Source organism: Morone saxatilis, unplaced genomic scaffold, assembly GCF_004916995.1.
Source record: "Morone saxatilis isolate NCDOM2014 unplaced genomic scaffold, NCSU_SB_2.0 Contig15, whole genome shotgun sequence".
Lineage (NCBI taxonomy): Eukaryota > Metazoa > Chordata > Actinopteri > Moronidae > Morone > Morone saxatilis.
The window spans coordinates 11756990-11784703 of NW_023339707.1; the positions used below are offsets into that span (position 1 = coordinate 11756990).

The window sequence follows — 27714 nt, forward strand, 5'->3', positions numbered from 1 at the left end:
TTACCACGGCCAGCCAATCAGAGCGGAGGAGGCGGGACTTGCATCCTAGCAGACTCGACTCAGGGCCGCACAGATTCCTCCCGATAGAAACAGTGGCGACTGACAAACAGTAACGATTAAAAACTATTGTAAGTTAATGAACCTGAACTAGCGCCACGTTACACGAGTAGCGAGCCTCAGCCGTGTTACCTCTCTCCGTTGTTGTCCTCCTCCGCACCGGCGCTGACCGGATGCTCACCGCCTACACTGCCCACTCGCTCAGGTGACAGCCTCAACAAACCGCCCCCCTCCTCTGGGAGATGTTGCTGTCTGTGGATGACAGCAGACCCCGGAGGACCGAAACAAGCGTCTGTGCCGCTCTTTTAGGAAGTACTGAAGCCCGGAAACAAGGTTAATCTCTCTTGAAGCTGGGCTACTTATCGGTCGAGGTCTAGTGGAAGTGCTTCAGCGCCGTTTCGGTCATTTTAAAGCCACGAAGCTTAACGGAGAGAGCAAAGAGACAGACAGACAGACAGACAAAGCTGCCGTCGGTCTGAGCTCCATTCACAACCGGCTTCTTTCCTCTTTCCTCCACTAACACTGTCAAACACCACCTGGATGCAATGACCGACTCGGTTGTGGACAGCAAGGCGGAGGTTAAACAAGCCACGAAATATGTCAAAGAGACCGAAAACGTTGCTGAGAAATACTCAGCGATGACTGTGAGCAAGAACAGCAGTGATGTGAATATGAATGTCGGGGAAATGCCTTCCGCAGCGTTCACCGCAGTCCCCACTCTGAAATCCGTCAAGAAGGTAAGAAACGTGATGCTCGCCATCACTCACTGTGGCAAAGACACCGTGTGTGTGTGTGTGTGTGTGAGGAGGATAAATCCACATTGGTACGCATTGTACTGCAGTGAGGTACTTCTACTGTAAAGCAAGGCCAGGCAGAGTACTTTGTGTCTGCCTGTGTGTGTGTGTGTGTGTGTGATGTATCAAGTATTCATAGGGCACATCTGCATTTGACAGCAGAGAGTATTGATGCACTGGATGGATGTGATGCTGCAGTGTCACATAAAACAGTCAGTGTATGTTACAGCCATCCCACTGAGGGATCACTGCATGGGAAAAAAATAGTATTCACTGTTTAAAATAGAGTAGAATCCGTCAGTCAGGCCACAAAGACAAGCTTTGTGTCAGTACATGTCTAATCATAGCGTTTACTATGTTATTACTTGTGTAACAACATATAATTTCAATGGAGCTTTTCATCAAGGCGGGATTATTGTTCAAAATCTGCCGTCCTGTTTATTTAAATCACAATGTCTGCATTCTGTAGGCAGGAAACAACCAAAAGCCAAGTTGAGCTCTTAAACCTCTGATTCAAGGAGCAAAGTGAAGAAATGCACAGCCTAACAAACCTGGGCTTAGACAGGGGGTCTGCACACAGTATGAGCTGTGTAATGAGCTGCAGGCGGAAGAATGTCAATCCGTACTGAATTGCAGTCACACAGCTTTGAATTGTTTTGAACGGTGCACGGTTGTGGAGGTTTAATTTATACCTTGTGAACTCATCCTTATTTATGATATCAGTCTTGGATTTGTTCTGCTGTGTGTGTGTGTGTGTGGGCATCATGATTGTTAGTAATAAGAGCAGCGTGATAAAAAATGCATCAGCAGCACAGGGTGCACCTGTGAGAAAAAAGCCCTTCGGTTTCCTGGCTGTTACACAACATACAGAACAATCCTCAGACTGAAAGACTCCCTTGAGGTGGCGGCTCGTATCATTACAGATCCACCACCGTGTGTAACAGCTGGCGGCAGGCAGTGGATGAACACGGAGCACGCAGTGGATTGAAGGCTTCTAACTAACCGGTTCAGGTGTTGGAAAGAAAAGACTCATGGTGAACACTTTGTACCCAGACTGTGTCACACTGTCTCTGGGACATTGATGCTATTCTATACAACCTGAATGTGAAGCCCTTCTCTGTCCCTCAAGGTGACCTTTAACTTGTGACCATGGTCCTTCTTACCCATGATCCATCAGTGTGTTGATATTAGGGCCTGATATATGAAACAATATAGGTCAGTATACTGGCAGGTATATCAGCAGATCTCTTGATATCCTTATTTTTTAATTTAATTTGAATGTATTGTGCTACTGTTTTATTTCCACTGAGGCTGTACAAGATGTGTCATCCGGCCTCGTAAATTCTTTCATGTAATCTTAATGCTGTCTGTTTAATATTGCTTATGATTCCTCATTTAAACAATTTGGGATGTTTGTGGCTTGTTTGTGCTTCTGAATGTTGCCTTAAAAACTAAATAAAAAAACAAACAAAAATTATGATAATGTTGCTAACCAGACCTCTTGTCAAGTATTGCTGCGTTACAATAACGATTGTCTGAAATTGTGTAGAAATCAGTATCCCTGCAGGGCAACTAATCACAAGCAGATCAGAATTTTTGGTGACTAAAAGACTAAAAGAATATAAACTGTGGCGGCTGTAAATTACTGGACGTCCCTGTATGCATTACATCTCTTGCAAAGCTCGTCCTTATGTAACAGTGTTTAACTGATTAAATGTCCCCTGTTAAACAAACTAACAAAACGAATGCAGCCTTGTGAATCATAATTCTTAAATGCTCTCAACTAAAAATCATCAAGCTTGTTTTTACTAGTGGGCTAATATTTTATAATGTATGGTGTCCCATTAACCGTTACTAGTCAGTAGTGTTTATTTCAAATGAAATGTCTCGTCCTGTGTAGCTGCCTTTGTGATTTGATTGCACCAGAGTTCAAATCTTTGGTGTAAGTATGAGAAAAGAGGTTGACATAATACCCAGAATAATAAAAATATCTATTTTCCCAGCAGCGGGGCTCACCGACTTCAGAATATTGGGTCAGACCCCCTGTCTGACGAGGCAATAATGTGTGGACCGTGAGTCGCCTCAGGGAGCCTGATTGAAAACATATTGGATGGTAGGAATGTTCACCCTGCTTATGAAAACAAAAGCAGCGAATGAATGAATAAATGTGAGAGCCCTGTGTCAAAGTGAGCCACCTGTTTGCATCACAACATGAAAAAGTAGAGTTGGATGTGTATTGAACTGAGGCTGGTGCGTTGCCACATAATCAACTGAAAGGTGCCATGAACAAAACCAATCAATGCTACGAATTAAAAATGAAATGAATGTGTGTGAGAGAGAGAGAGAGAGAGAGAGAGAGAGAGAGAGCGCGTGTGGGTGGGTGAGTCAAAGAACAGCCACTACTCTGCCTCCTCTCTCTGAATCCATGCAGCAGTTACACAATACCCCCCCCTGGGAAATGGGACTCACTCACTGTAAATTTGTTCATGCATCATCATTTCTATCCGATCCCTGTGGGCTGTTTTGCATAGATTCTCAAAAGTTTTCCTACCTTATTTTCACTATCTTATCGTGTTTGTCTGCCAACGTTATGGAAAAGTTTCCTGAAGGTCAAAAGCCCCGTGAACACAAACGTAATGACATCAGAGTAAGTTTAGAGATTTTTATAATCACATAATAAATGCGATACTGTGGGGCTGTATTCATAAAAATAACACTGACAACAGTTCCTTTCTAGTGCTTATTAAAAGTCAGTCTGCACTTGTCCACACAAGTACTGTGTTTGTACCACAGTGTGACCAATATTAACATTGAGGGAAAAGTCACCATAAGCTGAGAAATTTAACACATCCATACTGACTAGTTCCATCCTTTTCCAGCTGTTCTCAGTTGTGCCTTTGGTTTCTAAAAAAGGATCCCTTCACTTTAACTGCTTTATTTGTTATCAGCAACCTGGCTTTCTTAAAGAATCCCACCAGACATGTATTGAGACATAAATCCAAAGAGTCTGCTTGGAACAATAATTAAAATCCTTAAAAAGCCATCTTCTCATTCTGCCTCATTAAATATTCAGGAAACCATGAATATGCAAATTAGTCTCTAAAGTTTTCATGTTGGACACAAGATGTCTCCTGTTTCACTGTAAAGTCCATTCTCAGTGTATGGGCACTGGTGGCTTCAAGTTTCTACATCGCACTATATGTGCGTACTCGACCTATACTTGACTTCCAAACAATTTGTGATGTCACAAATTATCCTCGTAGCCCCCGCCCCTTAAAATAATATTTTCAGTGAGCACAGAGAAACTTTACACTTTACAGCAGATGAATGTTATAAACATCCTTCTAGCGTCAAACTGCATCATTCTGCACAGTGAAGCTCAAACATCCAACGATAGCTTTTAGTGGAGGGGGGACTTATAACATAATGATATTGTAGATGGAAGGGTTGTATTCCCTTGTGTTTGTTTATGAAATAACCTTAATATTCACTGAAGATTGAGCTATATAGTGATAAGTGCAAGTTATAGTTTCTGCTAAAGGTCACATAGTTCTGGAGGAAGGATTAGCACACTGTATGTTTTTTTCACAACACTGTAATCCGTCATGCATGCGTTGATCCAAGCAGGCGCCTTTGCGGACCAAAGGAAGTACAGTACTGTGATTTTTATCTTCTTTGACTCTAGCATTGCTTTACTTAACTTTAATTTGTGCTCAATTAAATCTTTAAATCAAATACTAGGACTTGTTGATCGTGACCACTGTGAGTAGTTTTTATACACAGACCTATGTGGGTAAGACTGTATGTCCACTCTATTAGATGGCACTATAGAGCACTAGTGGTGTCTGGCTAAGTAGTTAATGTCGCCTTATGCCAGGCCTCTATTGAACCCTTTACACTGCTGGCCTAGAGTCACACCACAGCTTAAGTCTGTGACCTGGCCTGCTATCTAACAGAGAAAGGGTATTTTTAGCTGTAGGATGGGACTGGATGGGCCGCTTATTGATGTAACAGAAGGCTAATGGAAACAGGGTTTAATTCCTCCTGTCAATCCCCTTTTATTTAGTAGTCCATATCAGGAGCATGAAAGTAAAAGCTGCAGCAAATGCATTTTTTATTTGGATGTGTTAATCTGTGGGTATATTTCTTGTTTGTATCTATGTACGCATCTGAATCCGGCAACTTGTTCACGCATCTGCTCTCTCGGCACTTCAAAATCAAGCATAAAGTATGTACCTACTGACTTTAGCAGCTGGTTGTCAAGGGCAGAACCAGAGAGTGGAAGAGAAAAAGGCAGAGAGAGGGAGAAAGAGAGAGAGAGGCTCAGTTGAAATCAACCTCTCCTTTCTCTCTAGGCCTCTCTCTCTCTCCCTCTCCAGGTTGGCCATTAGAAATCACGATAATAGGTGGGAACCTCCCCCCGGCTCTGCCTGGGAGTGTTCTGGGATAATAGCATCAGGGACACCTAGTACCATCACACAGAGGACACAGAGGCACAGGGAAGTAGGCTGGAAAACTGGAGAGACCAGGCAGTGACTGGCAGCCATGGCACACAAACATGGGCACGGGAGAGAAAGGGTGAGTCGCTACTAATGCATCACTGGGAACTCATCCAGCATACTTATTCTTAAAGATACTACATGTCCCACACACAGATGTGCCGGAGTTACTTTTGGCATGTCACAAGTTTACTGACTTCCTTTTGCAATTATGTAGGATGATTTTATATCTTATGCAACAATGTGGACCACACATAAATGTTTTTCTGTCACTTGCAACAAAAATATTCAGTCCAGTAAGTAGAGTCTTCTCCAAAAAGGCCAAGGTAATTCACAGAGCTCACCTCTGAGATAGATACTTCACTGTGTAAGAGTAGCAGAAACTGAATGCTGTCTTAAGTAACACTGAGTAATTCATCATTAATCAGATTAACCTCTTGTTTTCCTTAATGCTCTAACCACAAGATAAAGAGTCTCTGATTTTGTGGTCTATGAACTGGGGGAAGAACAACACAAGAGACTGTGCAAAACCTCTGCTGAATCCTCAAGAGTCCAAACTGATGCAAAGCAAACATAAAAGAAGTATTTTGCAAGTGTATGAGACAGAGCACACTCTCAATTGTGAAAACAGAGACATGCAGAGATCTCCTCAGTTCACACTGTCTCACAAGCTTCTTGAGTTTCTTTATACTGACACAGTAGATTGTTGAAGCCCCGGTGTCACTGCACATGGAAAGGGGGAGATAAACATACTTGGTGAATGAAGTTACTACTGTCTGAGCCATTTATGCCAGAGTTACTTTAATTCTATATTATTGAAAGTCATAGGTAACCTTGACGTTACCCATTTAGCCTCATATAAGGCAGAAGTAATCGAGCTGTGTAAAGGTATAATCCCTAGGGATCATAAATAATGTTGGTGCTGTCTGTGTGAATCCCATTCAGTCAGCTTCCACTCACGTTTGTGTGGCGACTCCCAGGTCATTGAACTACGCATTCTAGTTTACACTCAGTGAAATATCCTGTCAATGTTATGTTTAACAGTGGAAAGAATCCCTTTACGTTTAGTATTGTTTTAAAGTGTCTTCAGTGCCATAATCAGGAGCCGTACCTGTGAGACCTATTGTAGTACTGATTTCCTTCAATGCAGTGAACATCACACTCAAATGTTACCCAACTCACTGTTGTTAGTCTGGCATTCACGTGTTCCCGGATTTATCATCTGTGTGTTGTGTCAACTCAGCTGGCCTGCACGTTAGTTTTTAGTCCAAACACATACTATGGACATCTAAAATAAGAGAACAAGGAAAATCCTACGGCATTGTCACAATGAATGAAGACATTTGAAAGGATTTATCACTGAGGCAGGCAAATGAGTGTTTAAGGACAAGAACAGAGCCGTGTAGAAAGAGAATTGACTGTAACGTTGTGTTATTATGTTGCCATTAAAGAAAACATCTTGTATAAATCAGATGATCAGGAATTACAAAGTCCAAGCAGCAAGGAAGCCTTTGAATGACCTCCTTGAGCTTTCAGCATGTTCAACCCATAAAAGCACATGTAAAGCATCGATATGAGAAGACTAATATAATGAGAACTTACTCCAAAATGTTTTCACTCAACAGCCATGAAAAGGAAAGAGTGAAGACACAAAATAAGGAATATATGAAGAAATAATTCAAGAGAAATACATGTGAATGTGATTGCATGACATTTTATAATGTTGTGACACTATATAGACTTGTGAGAAAGACAAGAGACACAAGAGCATTAACATTTTAGCTTGGATTTGAGCCAATGCACTAAGCCATCCAGACACCTGTAGGATTTCTTGGAAAGGCAGTTTGAGTCTCATTGGAGTTTTAGCAACGTTGAGGTAACATTGAAACCAGTGAGCAAACGCTTCTTTTATGCAAGACAGTGTTAATACTTCCCCCTCGTTGCTAAACCTGCAGTAGCGGATTTGTTGCCAAAGCATTTGTTACATCTGTGTTTGCCAGACGTGATATTGAGTCTTGCATGGGAACAGATCAATGAAAGTCACAGGGACTAAAACTAAAACCTGAAACCCACCTGCAGACTTCCTATTTAGTAAAATGCTGAGTTTGCATCTGCCCATCTAAAAACAGGCTCTTGTAAGCAAAATAGAAGCTACAGTCCACCTGGGCTTCTACGTATGTGAAAGTATTTCTGCTCTCAGGTTGGGATTGTTGTACAAAGAAGTGGTTTTAAAATATGGGATGCACTGGGGTTTGGTACAGTAACCCCAGAGACTCGACAGTTGCGACTTTAATCTTCTGTCCGTGGCTAGTCTAGAAAATAGCGAAGCTAGCTGTGTGCAGATCCACTCTATGTGTTTCCAGGTCTTTGATCTTGGGCCCTTTGAAGGGTTGGACACGATGAACCACAGCAACAACTGAAGCTTGTGTATCTGAACAAAGCGCAAATCACAGAGCAGGAGGGAGCATCTAAAAATAGGCTCAGTTCCCTTCTTCCTGATCCACCTGTGATTTACTGTAACAGGCTCAGGTGATTTACCTTTGAAAGGACAGTTTTAGTGTCTGAAACAATGAAATGAGTCCAAATATAAACTAAAAGAGTGTGAACACATTACCTAAACATATCTTTATCACTGTTAATGTGTGACAGTGGTACGTTTTGTTCCTTGCTCTTTCCTGCTCCTCTGATTTCATGATTTCAGTGTTGACACTTAATCAGTGCATACGGACAGAAATAAGCTTTAACAAATGTCTTTTTTTGTAAACGTTGTGCACCATTTTGTTCTGGTTCTCTACAGATCCAGTTCGCTAACACGGAGGACAAACAAGAATTCAGCAAGTTCCCTACCAAGGCGGGACGCCGCTCCCTCTCTCGGTCCATCTCACAGTCCTCCACAGACAGCTACAGCTCAGGTACTGCACACCTGAAAGTTTCCATGAGATATAAAACACACACTGTATTTTATACAGATATTACTATCGGTGGACATATCCAAACTCCCAAATATTAATGTCAGTACCTGCCTTAAAAATCAAGATGTATAGCCCGGCTATACGCACAGGTAAGCAGTTGTTAATGCAATTGCAATAAAATCATATATGTGCAGTACAGGGGCATAGTGCCGGGGGGTAGACCGAAGTAAACTCGGTTTATCTGCCTCTTTGAAATGAGGCTGAGGGTTTACTTTTATGTTTATTTTCAGATCAACTGTATCAATGAATGGGGGGTATTTACCACTGCACAGGATATATATACACTCACAGGAAACACACACACATAAGCTCCACCCTAAACACAATGGATTAGAAGTGTATGTTTCATAATTGGCTCTATTGCTTTTCCACAACAGTGACCTTTTGTGTTCTCCATTTCCCAGCTGCGTCCTACACCGACAGCTCCGATGATGAGACCTCCCCCCGGGACAAAGCCCAGGTCAACACCCACGGCAGCAGTGACTTCTGTGTGAAGAACATCAAGCAGGCCGAATTTGGCCGCCGTGAAATTGAAATTGCAGAACAAGGTATATCGGACCTCTAGGGCACATACACGTTTCATTATTGATCCCCCCCCCCCCTTTCGAGATAGAAAATATGCAACATAATAATATATCTTCTTGACTATTCAGTCAAAAACGCTGCATAGGAGATGATTTAGTCAGTAAATGTGTTGTTGATGTTAAATGTTTGGTCTCATTGAATCGCTGCATTATTCTAAAAAGATGTTTTTTCTGTGATTTTATTGTGAAACAGTTTGATTAGAGACTTGCTATCATTACCATGTATACAAAGAGAGCTTTGTGCTACCTGTTGTGACTTTGTTCCCAGCTACATATCACATGGCATCAGTTCTGCTGCTTAGACACTATTTGATAAAGGTCCTCTCTTCCTGATTTCAAAATAGTTCAGGACCCAAGGGGCGTGTAGGGGAGTGTCAGTATGATTCTGAGATGTGATCGGATTTCTTTCTCTCAGTTCTATTCATTGTTACTTATTTTCTTATTTGATACCTCTTCTCCCATCTCAGGTATTTTGGTTCATAAGTCACCTCCTGTCTGTTTTTTCTCTCTGGCTGTTTACATTGCACATGTGAGTGATATGTATGCGTGAGTGTTCAACAAGTGCTCTTCAGGCTTAAACCCTGGGCAGCAACAGCTGTTGGTGACATTGCTGTTTAATCAGCCTCTATTTTACAGCCTTTTACTGCACATCCACCTTAGAAAGGGCTTCTTTTTGTATTCGAAATGGCCCACCATTCTTCTTTCTCCCAAAACAAAACATGACCTTTATTTCCTTTCCACCTTCACTAACTTCTGCTCGATCTGTTCCTCCACAGACATGTCTGCCCTGATCTCCTTGAGGAAGAGGGCCCAGGGGGAGAAGCCACTGGCTGGGGCAAAGATAGTAGGCTGTACCCACATCACTGCTCAGACAGCTGTACGTCCTCTCGTCCTGTTCACTGTAGATCACTCTGATTCTTCTCTTCTTCACCTACGCTAACTGTTCCATCGTTCCCTCTTAGGTCCTGATTGAGACTCTGGTGGCTCTCGGGGCCCAGTGCCGCTGGACCGCCTGTAATATCTACTCCACTCAGAATGAAGTGGCTGCTGCTCTTGCTGAAACAGGTAAGAGCCTCTCCTCTCTGATGTGGAAAAAATGTTTTTTGCAGCTAAATCTCATCAGAAAGTCAGCTCATAAATGGCGTTACAATTATCATGTATTATTAGGTTTTGTCATGGTTTGAGGGGTTAAACATGTATATTTCTGATAATTAAAAAATATTAAATTAACTTGCCAGTGGTTATTTTACATTACTTTAAATATTCAAAACATTATGGCTATCAATTTATCAACATAATTTGCAAATTATAATTTACACATTAACCATAATGGGTGTCTACAATGCAAAAAACATTTCTTTTTAATTTGGTTTGAAATATCTTGTGTTAGAGTAAAGTTTGATGAGTAATGCAGCTTAAAAGCAACCAATCTATGCACGTGCTTTCACTATGCAATGCTGCTCATCCTCAGCCAGTCCTCTTCTCCTCTGTGGTCGGTCTTTGCCAGTAAGTGTGTGTGTGTGTGTTTTGTTTACTGCAGGGGTACCTGTGTTTGCTTGGAAGGGTGAGTCAGAGGATGACTTCTGGTGGTGCATCGATCGCTGTGTCAACACGGAGGGCTGGCAGGCCAATATGGTATCAACCTGACAATCCCATGCTAAATCTAACACCGATCTTAGTCTTTTCTCTTCCATCTGTTCTTTCCCGTGGCTCTATTGTGCTGTCATAGATTGTGGAGGTTATCTTTCATGCTGCTATCTCTGCTGTGCCTTTTCTTAGATCTTGGACGATGGCGGAGACTTAACCCACTGGGTGTACAAGAAGTATCCCAGCGTCTTCAAAAAGGTCCGGGGCATTGTGGAGGAGAGTGTCACTGGAGTGCACAGGTGAGATGGAGCATACGATTGCTGAGTTTGGGAGTTTTAAAGGAAATGATGTTAAATGAAAGATATTTTTGTACCCTGCATCAGTTTTTGTAGTTTTGGCCACCATTTGAGGACACAGGGACTCTATTTGGTGTTGATGAGTAAAGATGGATGGTGGCCAGAGCTAAGGATGAAAAGGATTTCTCTTTTAGCGACCCATAAATTACAACATTGACACAGCTTATGACAGCGTATAATGGACTATCAATAAGAAAGACTGTGGCAATATATTTTGAGTTATTAATATTGATCAAACCTTTGGATTTATTTTATGTTCATTTTATACCGTAGGATAATGAAATCTTTCCTGCTGTGCGGTTAACACTGAAATAACTGTTTGTCATTGAAAACAAATGTGGATCGTGGTTTCATGATATTTAGCAGTATTTGTCAGCCCCTTACATAATGTATAGATCCCAATTACTGTCAGGTAATTTGACCACATGCCTGATGTTCCTCTTCTGTAAATCCAGTTTGTGTTTAGGATATGTTTTTCGTGAGTTTTAAAACTGTTCCACTCACCTGGAGCTCTTTGGAGTTCCGACTACTGATTACTACTGTTATAGCTAACAAACTATATTCGACCCACTGTTGTAGCTTAGATTAATCTACTTCTAAATCCATTTATTTTGTCCTTTAGGAGGAGCTAAGCTGAAAGCAAACCAAGCTTCCTGATGAAAGATATGTACTATATCAGGCAGCACACGCAGTATCAAAAGCAGTTATATAAGTCGTAGTAGTATCAATACACACTGACTCTGTAGATTGAAAAGGTCACTGGCCTGATTTGACTGGAGCCTGTTAGAGAAACATGACTCGAGCGCAGGTCACAGCAGCTGTGCATGTACTCTCAATGGAATCAATTATCCAGACGCTCCGGAAAGTATAAGGTCACACAGGATCACAGCTTAGTTTGTGTGCAGGATACGCACATGTGTGTTATACATGCGTGTCTGCCTGAACATGTTTCCCCCATGTGTCCTATCAGATTGTACCAGTTGTCCAAGGCTGGCAAGCTGTGCGTCCCTGCCATGAATGTGAACGACTCAGTCACCAAGCAGAAATTTGACAACCTTTACTGCTGCCGTGAATCTATCCTGGATGGGTGAGGAGAATCAATCATCGAGAAAGCTTGCCATTGTTTGCAAACATACTCCCACAGCTTAGTTTTCATAGTGTTAAGAGTTTTGTATTCAGGTCGTGCAGATGGATAAAAGTGTGTGTCATTGTGCTTGTCTCTGCCAGCTTGAAGAGGACCACAGATATAATGTTTGGAGGCAAACAAGTTGTCGTGTGTGGTTATGGAGAGGTGAATCATTCTTTGATTTTTAAAAAAATAAATCTTGCTTTTGATGGAATGAGTGAATTTTCACAGGTGCAGCAGATCTGTTTACATCTATCGCACTGTCCTGTGGTGTGTAGGTGGGGAAAGGCTGCTGCACTGCTCTGAAGGCCCTCGGAGCCATTGTGTGCATCACAGAAATTGACCCCATCTGTGCTCTGCAGGCATGGTGAGTCACTAACCATTACCACTCAGCACTGCTCCACCAGTAAATGTGCTCCCATAGTTGTGCTTTTGTCTCTACACTGTGGATAAGATTAGCAGTCATTCCACAAAGACAATTTTATGTTGTTTTTAGTGTGTTTGTGATGCCTTAACTAATGGAAATTTCTCTGTGTGTCCACACAGCATGGACGGCTTCCGAGTGGTCAAGCTGAGCGAGGTCATCCGCCAGATGGACGTGGTGATAACTTGCACTGGTACTGTGCCCCATGCAGTGACTTTCATTACTTCTGCTTTGATAATCACTGTTTTCAGCAAACACATTCACACCTCATTTAAATATGCCACTTTATATCTCTGTGTCAAACTGAGTCAGACTTCTCATCTAAATGCTAAAATGCTTTCTGGGTCCGTGTACTAGTCAGATGGCAGTATTCATAATCATTATTTACATGTAATTGTAAATCCAGTCTTATAACAGAAACTGAGGTTTCTATTTGACTGTTCACACATGAAATTACTGTTTTGGGTTTTTTTTTAGGCAACAAGAACGTAGTTACCAGAGAACAGCTGGACCGAATGAAGAATGGCTGCATCGTCTGCAATATGGGACACTCCAATACTGAGATTGATGTGGTAATGTGTGCTTTTGTATTTGCACGAGTGTTCTGTAAATATGTGTCTGGGAATTTCTATTTAAATGTGCTGAACAGACACAGTGACAGGCCGACCTTCAGTGAAAGTCTAACAAAATTAAAACATGTCTCAACTACAATATGTTTTATACAAGAAACATTTTTGGCTTTCTTGCCTTCATTAGGGTCTGAGGCTGTTTTCATTTTCCTTATCAGTCACGTGATTTATAGATCCTGGTACCCATCAGCACTAAAGTATACAAAGCAACATTATGATCATCTTTAAACGAAAACTATTTACAAAATGCTATATATTCACTCTTAGTGCAGAAGAAACTGTATTTATGCTTTCTTTCAACCTCATTTCTCAAATACATTTTTCTAAACATCTTAAAATTTCTATGATTGATATATTCAAGCCTTATGTATATTTCCAATTGTTCTACAAAAGAAAACCCTGTTCTTTGAGACAGGATTCCTAGATGTAAATGTTGCACAAATCCTGTCACTTCTATTATTCTATCTGCATTCTGTTTCAATTTGTCATGCAGTTGTAGGACTGACCTGCTTTTTATGTCCTCAGGCGAGTCTGCGCAGCCCTGAGCTGACCTGGGAGAGGGTGCGCTCTCAGGTTGACCACATCATCTGGCCCGATGGAAAGAGGGTTGTTCTGCTTGCAGAGGTAATGTGCCTTTACACTCAATTAGTTTGATGACAGCTTTTAACCCCACAATGAAACCTGCACAAAACCTAGAGTGCATCTTGCATTGTGGGAACTGTGGGATATGTAGCATGCAGGGTTCAACCTTGGGTTACATTCAAATATAAAAAGGCCTGCAGGTGTCCGACTGTAACAGTTACTGTGTGCTCTGTGGTTCATACAACAGCTGCATACTTCAGTGTTATCCCTATTTGTGTCACACTGTAACTTCTAACTGATGTCGCTTCAGTTTGCTTTAGTGTCTGTTCAGAGTCAGTTTCTACAGCACAGTTCATACCTGTGCTCTGTCATTTCTCAGGGTCGTCTCTTAAATCTGAGCTGCTCCACAGTGCCTACGTTTGTGTTGTCCATCACTGCAACAACTCAGGTGAGTAGTTTGGTCCTTTCTGAGGACACACTTTTTTTACTCCTCATTATTTTAACCTGCTGTTCCGTAGTAACATGTAGTATCCTTACAACAATTGTGTGGTCTGTGTTGTCTGTAGGCCCTGGCCCTGATTGAGTTGTTCAATGCTCCAGAGGGGCGTTACAAACAGGATGTGTATCTCCTGCCTAAGAAGATGGGTAAGAAAAAGCAGACAGTTTACAATTGTTCTGTGCTTTGATCAATCAATCAATTATATACATTGGTTTAAAAAGCAGTTTCCATGGCTTACTTTTTGTATTGCTCATTATTGCCACCTTGTGATTTGTTCTAAAAATTGCATCATGAAGGGAAGATCTCTCCAGACAGTGTAGATTCCAATCTGTGTCTTTCCTCCAGATGAGTATGTGGCCAGTTTGCACCTACCAAACTTTGATGCCCACCTGACAGAGCTCTCTGACGAGCAGGCCAAATACATGGGCCTCAACAAGAACGGCCCTTTCAAACCTAATTATTACAGGTAGGTTTTTACCTATCATCCTCCATTTCCTGTATTTTTAACATGATGTGTTAGAGGTTGAATACACATGTGTACAATAACACTGTATTTTGTTTGCAGGTATTAATGAGACTGTCTGACTGATGGCGTGATCCTCAACACAGAGTTGCCCTGGGATAAACAGAGAAATCTATTTTATTTTCTAAATTGCTATAAAACGGAGGAATTATTTTACTTATGCTGAATGTAACTTATTAATAGCACTTCAGACATGGTGTTACATATGAAAAATAAGAGTAAGACTTGTAGGAAACATACAATGTATAACCAACTAACATTTTACATGTCTCGTCACGTGTTTAAAAGAAAAGCCTGCCTGCATGCTTTCATGTGTATGTACTTATTTAGTTGCTAATGCTTCTGTTACTAGATCACAAAGTTGTTCGATTTGTTTGTTTACCCTACGCACAGTGCCAAATGATGGCCGTAAGAATGGAACAGATTTATGTTTTGTTTGTTAACAACATTAAGATTTTATTAGTACATTCCATGAGCCGGGGTTCGGGCTGAGCCAAATAAACTGTATTACAATGTACATTATTTTAGAAATGTTTGCTGTACATTTGTTAAATAATCTCATTGAATGGTATCTGCATACATGCCCTAAAAGGTAACATCCAGTCATCATTACAAGTACAGTGATGAAATATAGCACTTATATAAACAGTATGATCCAATGTTGTTTTTTTTAAGAGTTTATACTAGCCCGTGAAAGGCTCAGTGCATTTTAAATTCCTGACTCTTGGTGTTGGCATTCAACACTCTCCCTAAATAAATAAAATGATTTCAAAACACACTGGGCTTCTCCTGAACAAATGTGAACCAACAGGATGTCTAATGTGCTAAGATGTTAGGTTATGTTGAAGATAATAAGCTGTATTCATTCCTAAAAAGGAAGCACTGAAAAGATTGAGGAGAAGGAGCCAGCTAAACGTTTTCAACTATCATAACTTCCCTCATTTAATACCAAGTTTCCATTTGCTCACTCAGATTCCAGCTGAGATCTGTCTGACTGAAGAGCAACGTGGTCCACTATAAAGTGTTTTGACTGGATAATACCTTTAAGGCCATGGTATGAATGTGCCTTTTAAATCATTCACAACACGTAAATATCAGCACTGACCTTAATTAAAAGACCATTCCTCTTTTGTAAAACCACATCTATTAGTGGTACATTTAATGTCTTCCTTCTACTGCTTCTGGTAATAATTGTAACTCTATATCTTCTTTATATGTTGAGAAAAAATATTAGACTTTATGTTTGCCATATGATTGTCGCTGTCTTAATTTGATCCCACAGGGTCACCTAAATTAATATTTCATGTGATCAAAATGCATAAGTGTATACTATGTATGTAAAAGAATGCATTAAAATAGCAATAAAGCAAGTTCTTTTACCAGAGGAAAGTAACTTATGCGTTTATGTCAAGAAAAAAGAACTCAGAGAATGAAAGAGAGAGGCCTCTTCAGGTCAGTTGTTTTTGGGGATAAAGCTTGCTTTCAGGGCTGCTAGCCGTGCCTTACTACTGCATTCACTACATTGTATTCCCTTGTAGTCAGCCCTGCTGGCCAAGCGTCAGACTACTGTCCCACTCTGGAATATTCACCGGCTCTCGCGCACCAGGGCAGCTGCATTAGTTGCTAATATTAACAGCTGCGTCACTGACCGAGGAGGACGGGTAGGGGGGGCCGAGAGTCTTCTGGAAACCTGGTTGTAACTATATAAGCAAAGGCCCTGAGTCAGTCCAGGCATAAGAAGAACCACACAGAGGCAAAAGCTCAAGGCACAAAGGAAACTGCGCAAGGAGACTCTGCTGAGATCCTTCAACATCTTAGCTCTACAGAGAGATTATCACTGAAAGTAAGTAACATTATCAGATTGTAATTAACTTAATTTGAATGGAAACATCAGTGCAGCCTTCTCTTTGTATGATATATCTGTGATGGTTTAGGGTGCATCCTCTTTCATCCACTAAAAGATAACATAAAAACTTGCCATTACTAATGCATCCATTCTGCTTTATATTATGTCTTTATTAATGTTGGTATTAAGTTAATTTCACAGTACATCAGAGTAACAGTTGAATGTCAGTATTTAATTATAAGACAGGTGTTAAAATTACTTAAGACTTGCAGTCTGGGACATTTTCAAAATTGAAAAGTTTCTAATTTAGGGACTACATTAATCAAAGAGAAAGTGTAACCATTTATTACCATTATTATTTATTTATATTTTCACTGTGGAGCAATTACATTAGATTAAACTTGTGCCATGGAATAATATGTTCAGCAGTGCATAACTAATAATTATAATAATGTTTTACTGTCAGTGTTTACTTAATTTTGCACTGAACCTCTAACATATACAAATAGATGGATAAAATCATCATTGACATCAATAATGTAGTAATTTTGAATTAGTTCAGCTGCACTGATCGGCATTAGAAAATTAAAACTTTTGTTCTCCTATTTCTTCTAGAGACTCTAAAGCAAGATGTCATCAGCAAAGGGAGTATCTATTGGCATTGATCTGGGCACCACCTATTCTTGTGTCGGTGTTTTCCAGCATGGCAAAGTGGAGATCATCGCCAACGACCAGGGCAACAGAACCACTCCCAGCTATGTGGCCTTCACTGACACAGAGAGGCTCATTGGAGATGCTGCCAAGAACCAGGTTGCCATGAATCCCACCAACACAATCTTTGACGCTAAACGTCTCATTGGGAGAAAGTTTAACGACTCCATTGTCCAGTCCGACATGAAACTCTGGCCATTCAAGGTGATCAGTGATAATGGAAAGCCCAAAGTCCAGGTTGAGTACAAAGGGGAGACTAAGGCCTTTTACCCAGAGGAAATCTCCTCCATGGTCCTAGTTAAAATGAAGGAGATCGCTGAGGCCTACCTGGGACAAAAAGTGTCAAATGCGGTCATCACAGTTCCCGCTTATTTCAACGACTCCCAGAGGCAAGCCACCAAGGACGCCGGGGTGATCTCTGGACTGAATGTTCTGAGGATCATCAACGAGCCCACAGCAGCAGCCATTGCTTACGGCCTGGACAAAGGTAAAAGAGGGGAGCGCAATGTGCTCATCTTTGATCTTGGTGGAGGCACCTTTGACGTGTCCATCCTGACCATCGAGGACGGTATCTTTGAGGTGAAAGCCACCGCGGGAGACACACACCTTGGCGGGGAGGACTTTGACAACCGGATGGTCAACCATTTTGTAGAGGAATTTAAAAGAAAACACAAGAAGGACATCAGCCAAAATAAGAGAGCAGTGAGGAGGCTGCGCACAGCTTGTGAGAGAGCGAAGAGGACCCTGTCCTCTAGCACCCAGGCTAGCATTGAGATCGACTCTCTGTTTGAGGGCATCGACTTCTACACCTCCATCACAAGGGCACGCTTTGAAGAGCTCAACTCCGAGCTTTTCAGGGGAACACTGGAACCAGTTGAGAAGGCCCTGCAAGATGCCAAGCTGGATAAGTCCAGAGTCCATGAAATAGTCCTGGTTGGTGGCTCCACAAGAATTCCCAAAATCCAGAAGCTTTTGCAGGACTTTTTTAACGGCAGGGACCTGAACAAGAGCATCAACCCAGATGAAGCCGTGGCCTACGGTGCTGCTGTCCAGGCTGCTATCCTCATGGGTGACACTTCCGAGAACGTCCAAGATCTGCTGCTGCTGGACGTGGCTCCCCTGTCTCTGGGCATTGAGACTGCAGGTGGAGTTATGACGCCTCTAATCAAACGCAACACCACCATCCCCACCAAACAGACCCAGACCTTCTCCACATACTCGGATAACCAGCCAGGTGTGCTGATTCAGGTGTACGAGGGTGAGAGAGCCATGACCAAGGACAACAACCTCCTGGGCAAGTTTGAGCTCACAGGTATCCCTCCAGCTCCCCGAGGTGTACCACAGGTGGAGGTAACTTTCGACATCGATGCCAACGGCATTCTGAATGTGTCCGCCGTCGACAAAAGCACCGGCAAAGAAAACAAAATCACCATCACCAATGACAAGGGCCGCCTTAGCAAAGAGGAAATAGAGCGGATGGTACAGGACTCTGATAAGTACAAGGCTGAGGACGACATGCAGAGGGAGAAGATTGCAGCAAAGAACTCACTGGAGTCATACGCCTACCATATGAAGGGCAGTGTTGAGGATGAGAATATGAAAGGAAAGATTAGCGAGGAGGATAAAAAGATGGTCATTGACAAGTGCAAGCAGACAATCTCCTGGCTGGAGAACAACCAGCTGGCAGAGAAAGATGAGTATGAGCATCAGCAGAAAGAACTAGAGAAGGTGTGCAAGCCGATTGTGACCAAGTTGTACCAGGGAGCAGCACCACCAGGAAGCTGCGGCAGCCAGGCAGACGGCAGCTCCAAGGGCCCCACTATTGAGGAAGTGGATTAAAACCATGGGCGTCTTGTTTTGTTTACAGAAAAACTTGGGTCTTATCCCTATTGTTTCGTACTAAAAATTATGTAAATTCACATTCTTGTTTCTTGACATGCCAATAAAAATACTTTAAAGAACAAAATTCTCTTCAATTTGTTCTTGTAAAGCACAATTTAGAGATGATGTTTGATAACTGATAAATGTTATCAAAAAGTTTTTTAATTGATGCATCATCACTTTTCAACAAAACCTAGATTAATGACATCGTACAGCCAGGGGTTAGAGTTTGGTTTTAGCAGCTTGTACGACCCACACAGTCCTTACTCGCTGTGTTTGTGCACAGTGAGATACTGTAAACTATTTCATAGTAGTGTACTATATATTCAATCAAAAATTACAGTAGTCAAAGAGTTACTGTCACAGTTATGAAGTTGCTACTGTAAAAAAATCACAGTAGCTGATAATGTCCTGTAGGAAATCATAGTATCAATAATATCAAGTAGAAAATCACAGTCAGACATTTTGCAGAAAATCACAGGAACCATTTATGTACAATGAATTCATTTTTTAATCATTTTCCTAGAAATGACAAACTCTAAAATAAGAATAATATAAGAATAAATGAAATTGAAAGAGGGTCTGAAATGGATTTGCTAAAGTACGTTAAGTGAAATAACAGCTGAATTGAATTATATGCATTATACAACCTAGATGACAAACCTAATGCAGTTAAAGTAGTTTATTTAAAATGTGTGTACTTAACCGTTAACTGTAAATGTACTGGATATACAGTATTTTACATATCCCTTCCAAATGCAAATGAGTGCAAACTGTTTCTAAGAAGAGAGCAGGTTTTGGGCCTTCACTTGTTCTTTGGCTGTGAGCAACACACTTCTTCCACACACTATTTTTCAGACTATTGCACTTGCTTTTAGTACTTGAACACTGAAGTGCCCCCTCCTATGAGATGAAAATACCAGCAGTGGCCCCAAGCCAAAGTTTGAGACCCCTGCTTGTTGAACATGTTATTCACTGAAAGACTCTCTTACTTGCTTGTAGCAACACGCACTGGAGGACTCCAGAGCTACCTGTTGGATCCTATGGTTGGATCCCACTTAGCAATAGCAGAAATAGCCTAATCCCTGTAACATAAAGAGTGATGGAATTATCTCATTTAAGAGGTCTTTTATTGCCATGTCGTTGTTTCTGTGCTGAAATTCTGCACACAGTATTAATATTACTCCATCAATCAGTGTGCGCAAGTAACCCAATGCAATAAGCACGGGAATAACAAAAGGTAGACACCGCAATACATTGTGCTCTGTGCTGCTTGCACTTTCTGCTATCGGTCCTCTGCATGACTCATAATTTTAAGCTTTTTTTGTGCAAATGTTGCGCAGGTCAGCATGTATCCACGATGATCCACACACACAGACACACACACACACGCGCAGACAAACGCACACACTTCATCAGCCCATCCTCTCAGTCTGATTAGAGGGAGTGGTTCAATAATGCGCCAACCTCCGCCAGCAGCCAAAGAGTTAAACTGTCGAGCCTGTTGTTGAGCGCACCATCCAACCGGGCTGTGTCGCTAAGGGAAGATAGGCTACTTGTGGAGAAGCAACAGATCCCCAGCTGGAAAACAACCCCACATCTGGCACGGGAGCTGAGCGTTTTTCAACCGGAGGAACCGGAGCAATATCTCCGCGCGTCATTAAATGCGCATCTGGATCCTTCTCAGGCTTCCTCGTCTGGTGTGGAGAGAAGAGAAAAGTTGTCGGGAACAGTTTGGGGTTTTTTTTTGCGTTGCAGAATTTAGATAAGATCTGTGGGAAAAGGTGGTGAGGAGTGACACATTACTTCAGGCGAAGTGGTTCATCCTATAGGTCCGTACTACTACTGCGTAATTAGCCAATATACATGCATCTTTTATTGGCAACAGCCTTGGGTTAATGAGCGGGAAGTGAGTGCAACATCTGTAAGCATCAATGTGTGTCAGTTTGTCCAACCTATTCGACGAAAACATTAACACATCACTCACGGTGAGCCTGACCGACGGAACCAGACTGAGTTCTGTAACAGGTGGTTTTTATTGAGCGTCTCACTTTGGCGCTGTCTGGACTATTAGGCTCTCATTTGTCTATTTATTTATTTTTAGGGGTGGGGGGGGATAAATGAGACCCACAGATAATTATAAGGACTGGGGTCTGAAATGAGGGCGCACTTTGCGTTAATTTTCTGATTGTTTTTTGGACACCAGTTTCGAGCAGCCAGAAGGTCCCTGCTTCTCAATGATAAGCTCGGTGTGTGTTTCGTCGTACCGAGGGCGGAAGTCGGGCAACAAACCTCCGTCTAAATCATGTCTGAAGGAGGAGATGGCCAGAGGGGAAGACTCCGACAAAATTATCATCAACGTGGGCGGCACTCGACATGAAACCTACAAGAGCACCCTGAGGACCCTGCCGGGGACCCGCCTGGCATGGCTGGCAGACCCGGACACGCAGGTCAGCTCTGACTCGGACGCTGCGCCCCCGAGTGCCACCGAGTTCTTCTTCGACAGACACCCGGGCATCTTTGCCTACGTGCTGAACTATTACCGAACCGGCAAGCTGCACTGCCCGGCCGACGTCTGCGGGCCGCTCTTCGAGGAGGAGCTGGCGTTTTGGGGGATTGACGAGACCGACGTGGAGCCATGCTGCTGGATGACCTACCGGCAGCACCGGGACGCGGAGGAGGCCCTGGATATATTTGAACCGCCGGACCCGGACGACACCGATGATGACAGAGAGATACCGAGGCGGTTCGGCATCGAGGACTGCCCGGACAGGTCGAGGGGATGCTGCGAAGTTTGGCAGCCGAAGGTCTGGGCCTTGTTTGACGACCCCTACTCTTCCAGAGCCGCCAGGGTGAGTTCACCAGGTGTTGGGCAGTGATATCTCAGTGAGACCTTAAAGCCTGCAGGTGATCTTCCATTTAGGGAAAAAAAAGGTCGCACATGTTGTCCAAATCAACAGGTTTCCTCTACGAGGTTCAGACAATCAGACTGCAACAGTTACATCTACTTAAATCGTTCAGGTTTTTATAGATCACCCCTCACAAAGAGGATTCCCATGTGCCAGATGTTTCAGTCTAACTTCTAACCTGCTGTCTGGCTGCTGTCTGAGGGGTCAGGAGCACAATTCAATTTCAATTTATTTCATATCACCAGGACAATCAATCAATCAATATCAATACTGCTCACTGAGTCCTCCTGGATTCATAAAGTAAACACATGACACAATAAAACCATTAAACATTATTAGCTATAAGATGATTTCAGTTTACTCCTCAGTGGCCTCAGATTTCGTAGTAAAATCCACAATATCACAGTATGATGATGTGAGTGTGTAAGTAATGACACTTTTCATGCATCTCATCTGCAGTTTTTCATCCTGGCAACACCAACATCCATGTGACTGACTATCAGTTTCAAGTTGAGGCTGGATGAGGTTCTTTGTATGGACAGAATGTTTTTTTTTTTTATGACATTTGTGCTGTCTGGCCAAAGTACACACTTTCACATTTTTTCATTGACTGTTTCCAGGCATAGACACACTCACACAGGGATTGAACATCCTAAAAAGTGAAGCACAGTGAGCCTCCTCGTTATGACTTTGATCATGTTTTAAACAGTTTAGAGGAACATCTTACAAACATTTTCTTATTTGGATATAAAGAAGTCTTTATGCTGCAGCAATCAGTGGTACTTCAGGCACATACAAATTTGTGGCAACAGCTTGGGGGAAAACCCTCTCCGGTTTCAAGTGTCCTTGTGCACAAAGTCAGGTCTATAAAGAAAATGTTTTCCAAGTTTAGTGTGGAAGAATTTGCCTGGCCTGCACAGAGCCTCGACCTCAACCCCATCCAACACGTTTGGGATAACCTAGAATGCAGACTGTGAGCCAGGCCTCGGCCTCACTGTTGCTCTGTTGTCTTGTGGCTGACAGACAGGTTCCAAAATCTTGTAGAAAACCTTCCCAGAATAGTGGAGAATGTTATAGCAGCATTTTAACACCCATGGCACCCAAATAGAAACAGAAACAGAAACACAAATAGATGTGCAGTATTTGGGGTATGAGAGGGTTTGTGCTGCTTTAAAAAGTGCTGTCAGTCACAGATAAACAGCATGTAAAATGGGACATATTTAACCATAGGTGACTACTGAAACACGTATCAGCTCAAAAATATGTTTATGAGAAACTCATAAAATTAGGAAACGTCTTGAAGCATCTAGCTGATATAACAATGTCAAGTATGTATTTTGAGCTGTTAACATTAGGGTAGTGTGTCTTTGAGCTAAAGTCGTTGAAAATAGTTATAAATCATAACAAATGTATTTATTTATTTGAATTCTCTCATTCTTATAATGCATTTCAAGGCCTGCGCTCTTTACAGACAACTCAGTGTTTCTTCCAGTCATGTGAATAAGCATCTCACTTAAATATTAGTTATGAAATTGTACCAAAATGCTGGAAATAGAGAAAATGCTGTTTCATGGCAAAAATACAGTGCTGCTGAAGTGTTCCCACACATCCAGTACAAGGTTTGCACTCAAAGGTCCTCAAAACACGAGTGTTTGAAATGCTTCAAGAGTTCACGTCCATGTACAGTAAATCTCTGTATATTTAACAGAACAACGAGGTCTAAATACACATATTAGGGGAAAATAATCATCCATTTAACTCAAAATTAAGAATCTTCATCTTCAATGTTGAGTAAAACGCCTCTGCGCTATTTCAGGTGGATTTCTGCTCATTTGTGAATATTTTACTCAAAGATTGTTATCCTGTCACGGCACAAAGTGTTGGTTCTGTTCAGTACGATTTTAACATACACAAGACCTCCTGCAAAAAAAATGATCTCAGTTTCTCATTTTATCCTGATGAACAAGATACACTTCTGTTTGGTTCATCGATAAAATAAATGTGTTGTGTGCTGTGTTGTAAATTAAAATCAATTTGCTCTCTTTTCTTCCACGGGGGATATGAGCCAGCTGTAAGCATTTGAAAGTATGCTATGCCTAATGGCTTAGCAACAAAGGCAGCAGAGTGCTTAGTGAAGTAAACGTGAAAGCAAGTATCGAGTGTCACTATAGCCAGAGTCGTCAGGCAAAGGGCCAGGAACTTTCATCAAAAAGAAAAATACATTTAGTCCAGAGAAGAGCGGCTGATGCTCACTCTAATTTGTGTTTGCCTTGTTTGTGGAGTTGAATGGTCTATTCAGAGACTCGCCGAGTGTTGCAGAAGTATAATGTTCTTATTGCATGCCAGGCACACTACAAATAGTGTTTATTTTGGCTTCTTGTCCAGGTGGCATTTGCATGCTGTCACTGTAGAACAACCAACATCTCTGAGTCACAGCTGCCGTCAGGCTGCTGCCATCTGAAGATGACCGCGCTGTGCCTGCCAGCTTATCTTGTCTCTCACCGCTGAATATCTGTAAATGAGTCAGATGTGAATCTTTCTGGAAGTATGTAATAAGAACAAGTGAGGGCAGATACATATTGACCCCGGTCATAATGTTCTTTGTCCATTTCCTCTCCAGCTGATTCATGTACATATGTTTGCTCTGTGTGCATTCTGAAAGGATGCAGAGTGCATTTCGAGGGACTCACGTTACCTTTATGGCTGTCTATTTCAAAGCGCCTCCGAGCTCATCTCAGGTAATGTGAGTCTTGAAAGCCGGAGGGAAGTTAATCTGTCCATCATTCTAGCCACATCCACCGAACTGCAAGACTGGAGGAGCAGTTCTGTGAAAGCATGAAGCCTCCATACTAATGATGGCGCCACTCACAAATCAAAGACATGAGAGGATCATAAACGTCTGTAGCATACAGTGCGGTCAGATTGTACTGGAACATTATTGGTCCCTTACTCTAGCACATTAGAGCTAAAGTGAAACAATGACTGTGAGATCAAAGTTCGGACTGCTTCAATTTGTTGTCCTTGTTGGCCCCGATAGGTGGTATGGTAATGTCGATCAGTCAGTTGTCCACCATGTAAAGCAACTTCAGTTCGACTGAACATCTCAACGACGATGAGATGGTTTGCTGTGACATTATGTACAGATATTCGTGGTTCCCAGACAATGTATGCTACTGACATTGGTGATTCCCTGACTTTTCCAATACCTTTTTTTAATCAACAAATATCTGGTCACACATGCAGCTCTTTGTGACAGAACCTCTCAGTATGCTAACAGTTATCTGTTGTACCCTAGAGAAAGTCAGTCCTTATTCCTTCTGTAAGTACCTGTGATCAAAAATGAAAAAATGGTGTCAAATAATTGTCTCATGCTAAATTCCTATGCTGCATAAGCGCATACAAGTGCGTGTGCATGAATGTGTGGTACACTTAAGGGTCCTGGGTTTGGGGGTTTGAAAATATGGTCACCCTAATTTCGTGCCAAAGTAACAGCGAGGATGTAGACTTTACAAAGTCCTTCCAATTTAGGGCACAGAAAGTAATTGGATAAGTTAAAATAAACTTAATCAAGTCATCATTATTCACATTTGGTTGTAAACCCTTAATTATAAATGACTCAGAAACATCAGCAGACGTCCTGGTGACGCTTCGCCAGGTATGTACCGCATGTTCTAACCTAATTTCATGCTCACCAGATATGGACATGAACACTCTCAAATACCTTTAAAGCTGAAAGCCAGAACATTAACCTCAGAGTGATTGTTTCACTTTTAAACCAAATTACTGGAGCACCTGACATTGCCAGACCAATTTGCAAACGCGAATTAGTCTGGAAGCTCTCACTTGATTTTTGATTTCCAACGGGCGGTTTGGTTCCTAGAAAAGGAGCACAGAGACAAAACAATAAATACATATAATTGTTCTAATTGTAATTAGAAATACATGCGGTTAATTTAAATAGTGCCTGACAATACATTATTGCAGTGTAAACACCACAGAGCTTTATCATACTGACGGTGTACCAGGCTTCGTAATTTCAGTTTTGTTATATGTGACAATTAGACTTGACATTAAAGCCCAGACGTGATAACGTTGTTCAATCTCCCCTAATGCAATATTTCATGAATTCCACAGCCCTGCTGCCTGCAATTAATCACTGCTGTGGTAATGGGCTGCAACTTGTTATCAGTGGTGAGCAATTAAAACTGCCTTTCCCACAGAAAAGAGCGTCGTATTTTATCCCACATAGAGGAAGAAATCAATTTGTCTTTGTTGTGAGACCAAGGGATTCATTGATGTGGGATTCTTGAGGTCTGATGCATATTATGTGAAGTCTAAATTTTCAAAAAACGATCTACTTTGGCAATATAAAAAGTTGTTTTTATTGATTGACATTTATATTTAGACTTATTGCCTGGATTAGATACCATGGTTTTTCATTTGTCAGGTTGTTTATTGTCAAATTAGAGATGTTTAAAGACATTCATCCTTTCTTAATTATTATTGATTAGATATAGATATACAAATTGATTATATATCTGGTATTGATTTGTCTAACCTCTAATAAGAACTAAATATTGACATCTTATTATTATCTCATTGTCTTCAGGGAATCATCAGTGTATTCCCACCTGGATTTTTGGACAGAAAGTTTCACCACATCTTCTTCAAAAGCTCATTTCGGCTTTTAGGGTTGAGGTTATAGAGGAAAACAATTAAAATTGATTTAATAAAGAAAATATTGGTCAATATCTTTCAATAAGTTGCTTTGCTCACTGCTGATAATTAAACCTATTCTCACACGTCACATTCAGTATCAGTGTGACACCCAGCTGATAAATAATCAAGGAGCATTTTGAGCAGAACCTCTTGTTCCTTTGAGCCTGGTTTTCACAGCACTGACACCTTTTCACTGCGGCTCCGTGAATGAAACAGGATTTGATTTTTCACACCTCATCAAAGATGCACAGCCTCGTTAAGGAGACTTTTTATAACACTGAATTCTCAGTGAAAGAGGGATGATCCTGTGTGATTATGTGGCTTGTTTATTCTGCTCGGTTCTAAGCTGTTTGCTGAAAATAGATTAGCCGAGTTGCTGTGAGATCAGTGAATGCATCACAAAGTCTGCACAGGGTTGCAGACTTTTTTTTCTTTGGCAGACAAAAAAAAATCAATAAATACACATTACTGAAAATATCATTTTACTTCAGCATAAACCAAAGAGCAATTATCAGTGATGTGGACCATTGGCATTTGAGCTGCAACTTAACTGGCGATTGTCAGTGTGATTTCTCTTTAAAGCCCATTGGTTAAAATGTTGTTAAAATGACAGCTTATTCATCAGTGGAAAAAACCAAGCAGACTGAATCTTGGTTTTATCTGCTTGAAACCTCAGCAGGATTGTAAAAAAGGGAAAGAAAAGTGTTTTTCTGGCTGAACTTTGCAGTCTGTACTCCGCTTGTTGGAATTTTAAATTATTTCTGAGAAAACCAAACACATGTGTAACTTAATTTTAATTTCTGTCTGGAAGCCATGATGCACACAGTGTGACTTCCTCAGAAGATGTCTTTGGATTGTAATAAAATAAAGTTGCAGCTCAAGGTTTAGTTTTTCTACAGTAAACAGTCTTCACCTGGGTTGAGTATGGTCAGTTGTCATGTAATTGGCTCAATTGTCCTCTCAAGTATGGAACTTTTGGTCACATCAGATGGTCATATACAGTGCCTTGCGAAAGT

General features: G+C 41.5%; 3 protein-coding genes across 5 annotated transcripts in view; all 3 read left to right on the forward strand.

Annotated features, from left to right (window-relative positions):
- Positions 1–40: 40 nt before the first annotated feature.
- On the forward strand, positions 41–16009 carry ahcyl1 (adenosylhomocysteinase-like 1). Of its 3 annotated transcripts, none has more exons than XM_035657563.1 (17): positions 41–794; positions 8148–8262; positions 8727–8870; positions 9683–9783; positions 9869–9971; positions 10447–10541; positions 10686–10792; positions 11820–11936; positions 12077–12140; positions 12254–12342; positions 12522–12592; positions 12877–12971; positions 13554–13652; positions 13990–14058; positions 14177–14255; positions 14455–14575; positions 14675–16009. In XM_035657563.1, the coding sequence occupies exons 1-17, from the start codon at positions 603–605 to the stop codon at positions 14679–14681; spliced, it is 1668 nt and encodes a 555-aa protein (XP_035513456.1). In that variant the 5' UTR covers positions 41–602; the 3' UTR covers positions 14682–16009. The 3 variants fall into 3 exon arrangements, with proteins under 3 accessions (XP_035513456.1, XP_035513457.1, XP_035513458.1); XM_035657565.1 differs by lacking the exon at positions 41–794 and adding an exon at positions 5341–5429; XM_035657564.1 differs by lacking the exon at positions 14675–16009 and having other exon boundaries at positions 14455–14579.
- A 313-nt stretch (positions 16010–16322) lies between these two features.
- On the forward strand, positions 16323–19155 carry hspa1b (heat shock protein family A (Hsp70) member 1B). Its single transcript, XM_035657012.1, has 2 exons — positions 16323–16475; positions 17094–19155. Exon 2 carries the CDS (start codon positions 17109–17111, stop codon positions 19026–19028), a length of 1920 nt encoding a protein of 639 aa, XP_035512905.1. The 5' UTR covers positions 16323–16475; positions 17094–17108; the 3' UTR covers positions 19029–19155.
- A 1401-nt stretch (positions 19156–20556) lies between these two features.
- Positions 20557–27714, forward strand: part of kcnc4 (potassium voltage-gated channel, Shaw-related subfamily, member 4) — a 23823-nt gene continuing 16665 nt past the window's right edge. The window contains exon 1 of the mRNA XM_035657297.1: positions 20557–21922. Coding sequence (XP_035513190.1) covers positions 21308–21922 — 615 coding nt within the window. The 5' untranslated portion in view covers positions 20557–21307. The remainder of the gene's footprint in view (positions 21923–27714) is intronic.

Coding starts and splice junctions, on each gene's coding strand:
- ahcyl1 (XM_035657563.1), top strand. CDS start 603: ATGACCGACTCGGTTGTGGACAGCAAGGCGGAGGTTAAACAAGCCACG. Junction 9,972..10,446: donor TGCTGCTCTTGCTGAAACAG/GTAAGAGCCTCT, acceptor TGTTTACTGCAG/GGGTACCTGTGTTTGCTTGG. Junction 12,972..13,553: donor CCAATACTGAGATTGATGTG/GTAATGTGTGCT, acceptor TTATGTCCTCAG/GCGAGTCTGCGCAGCCCTGA.
- hspa1b (XM_035657012.1), top strand. CDS start 17,109: ATGTCATCAGCAAAGGGAGTATCTATTGGCATTGATCTGGGCACCACC.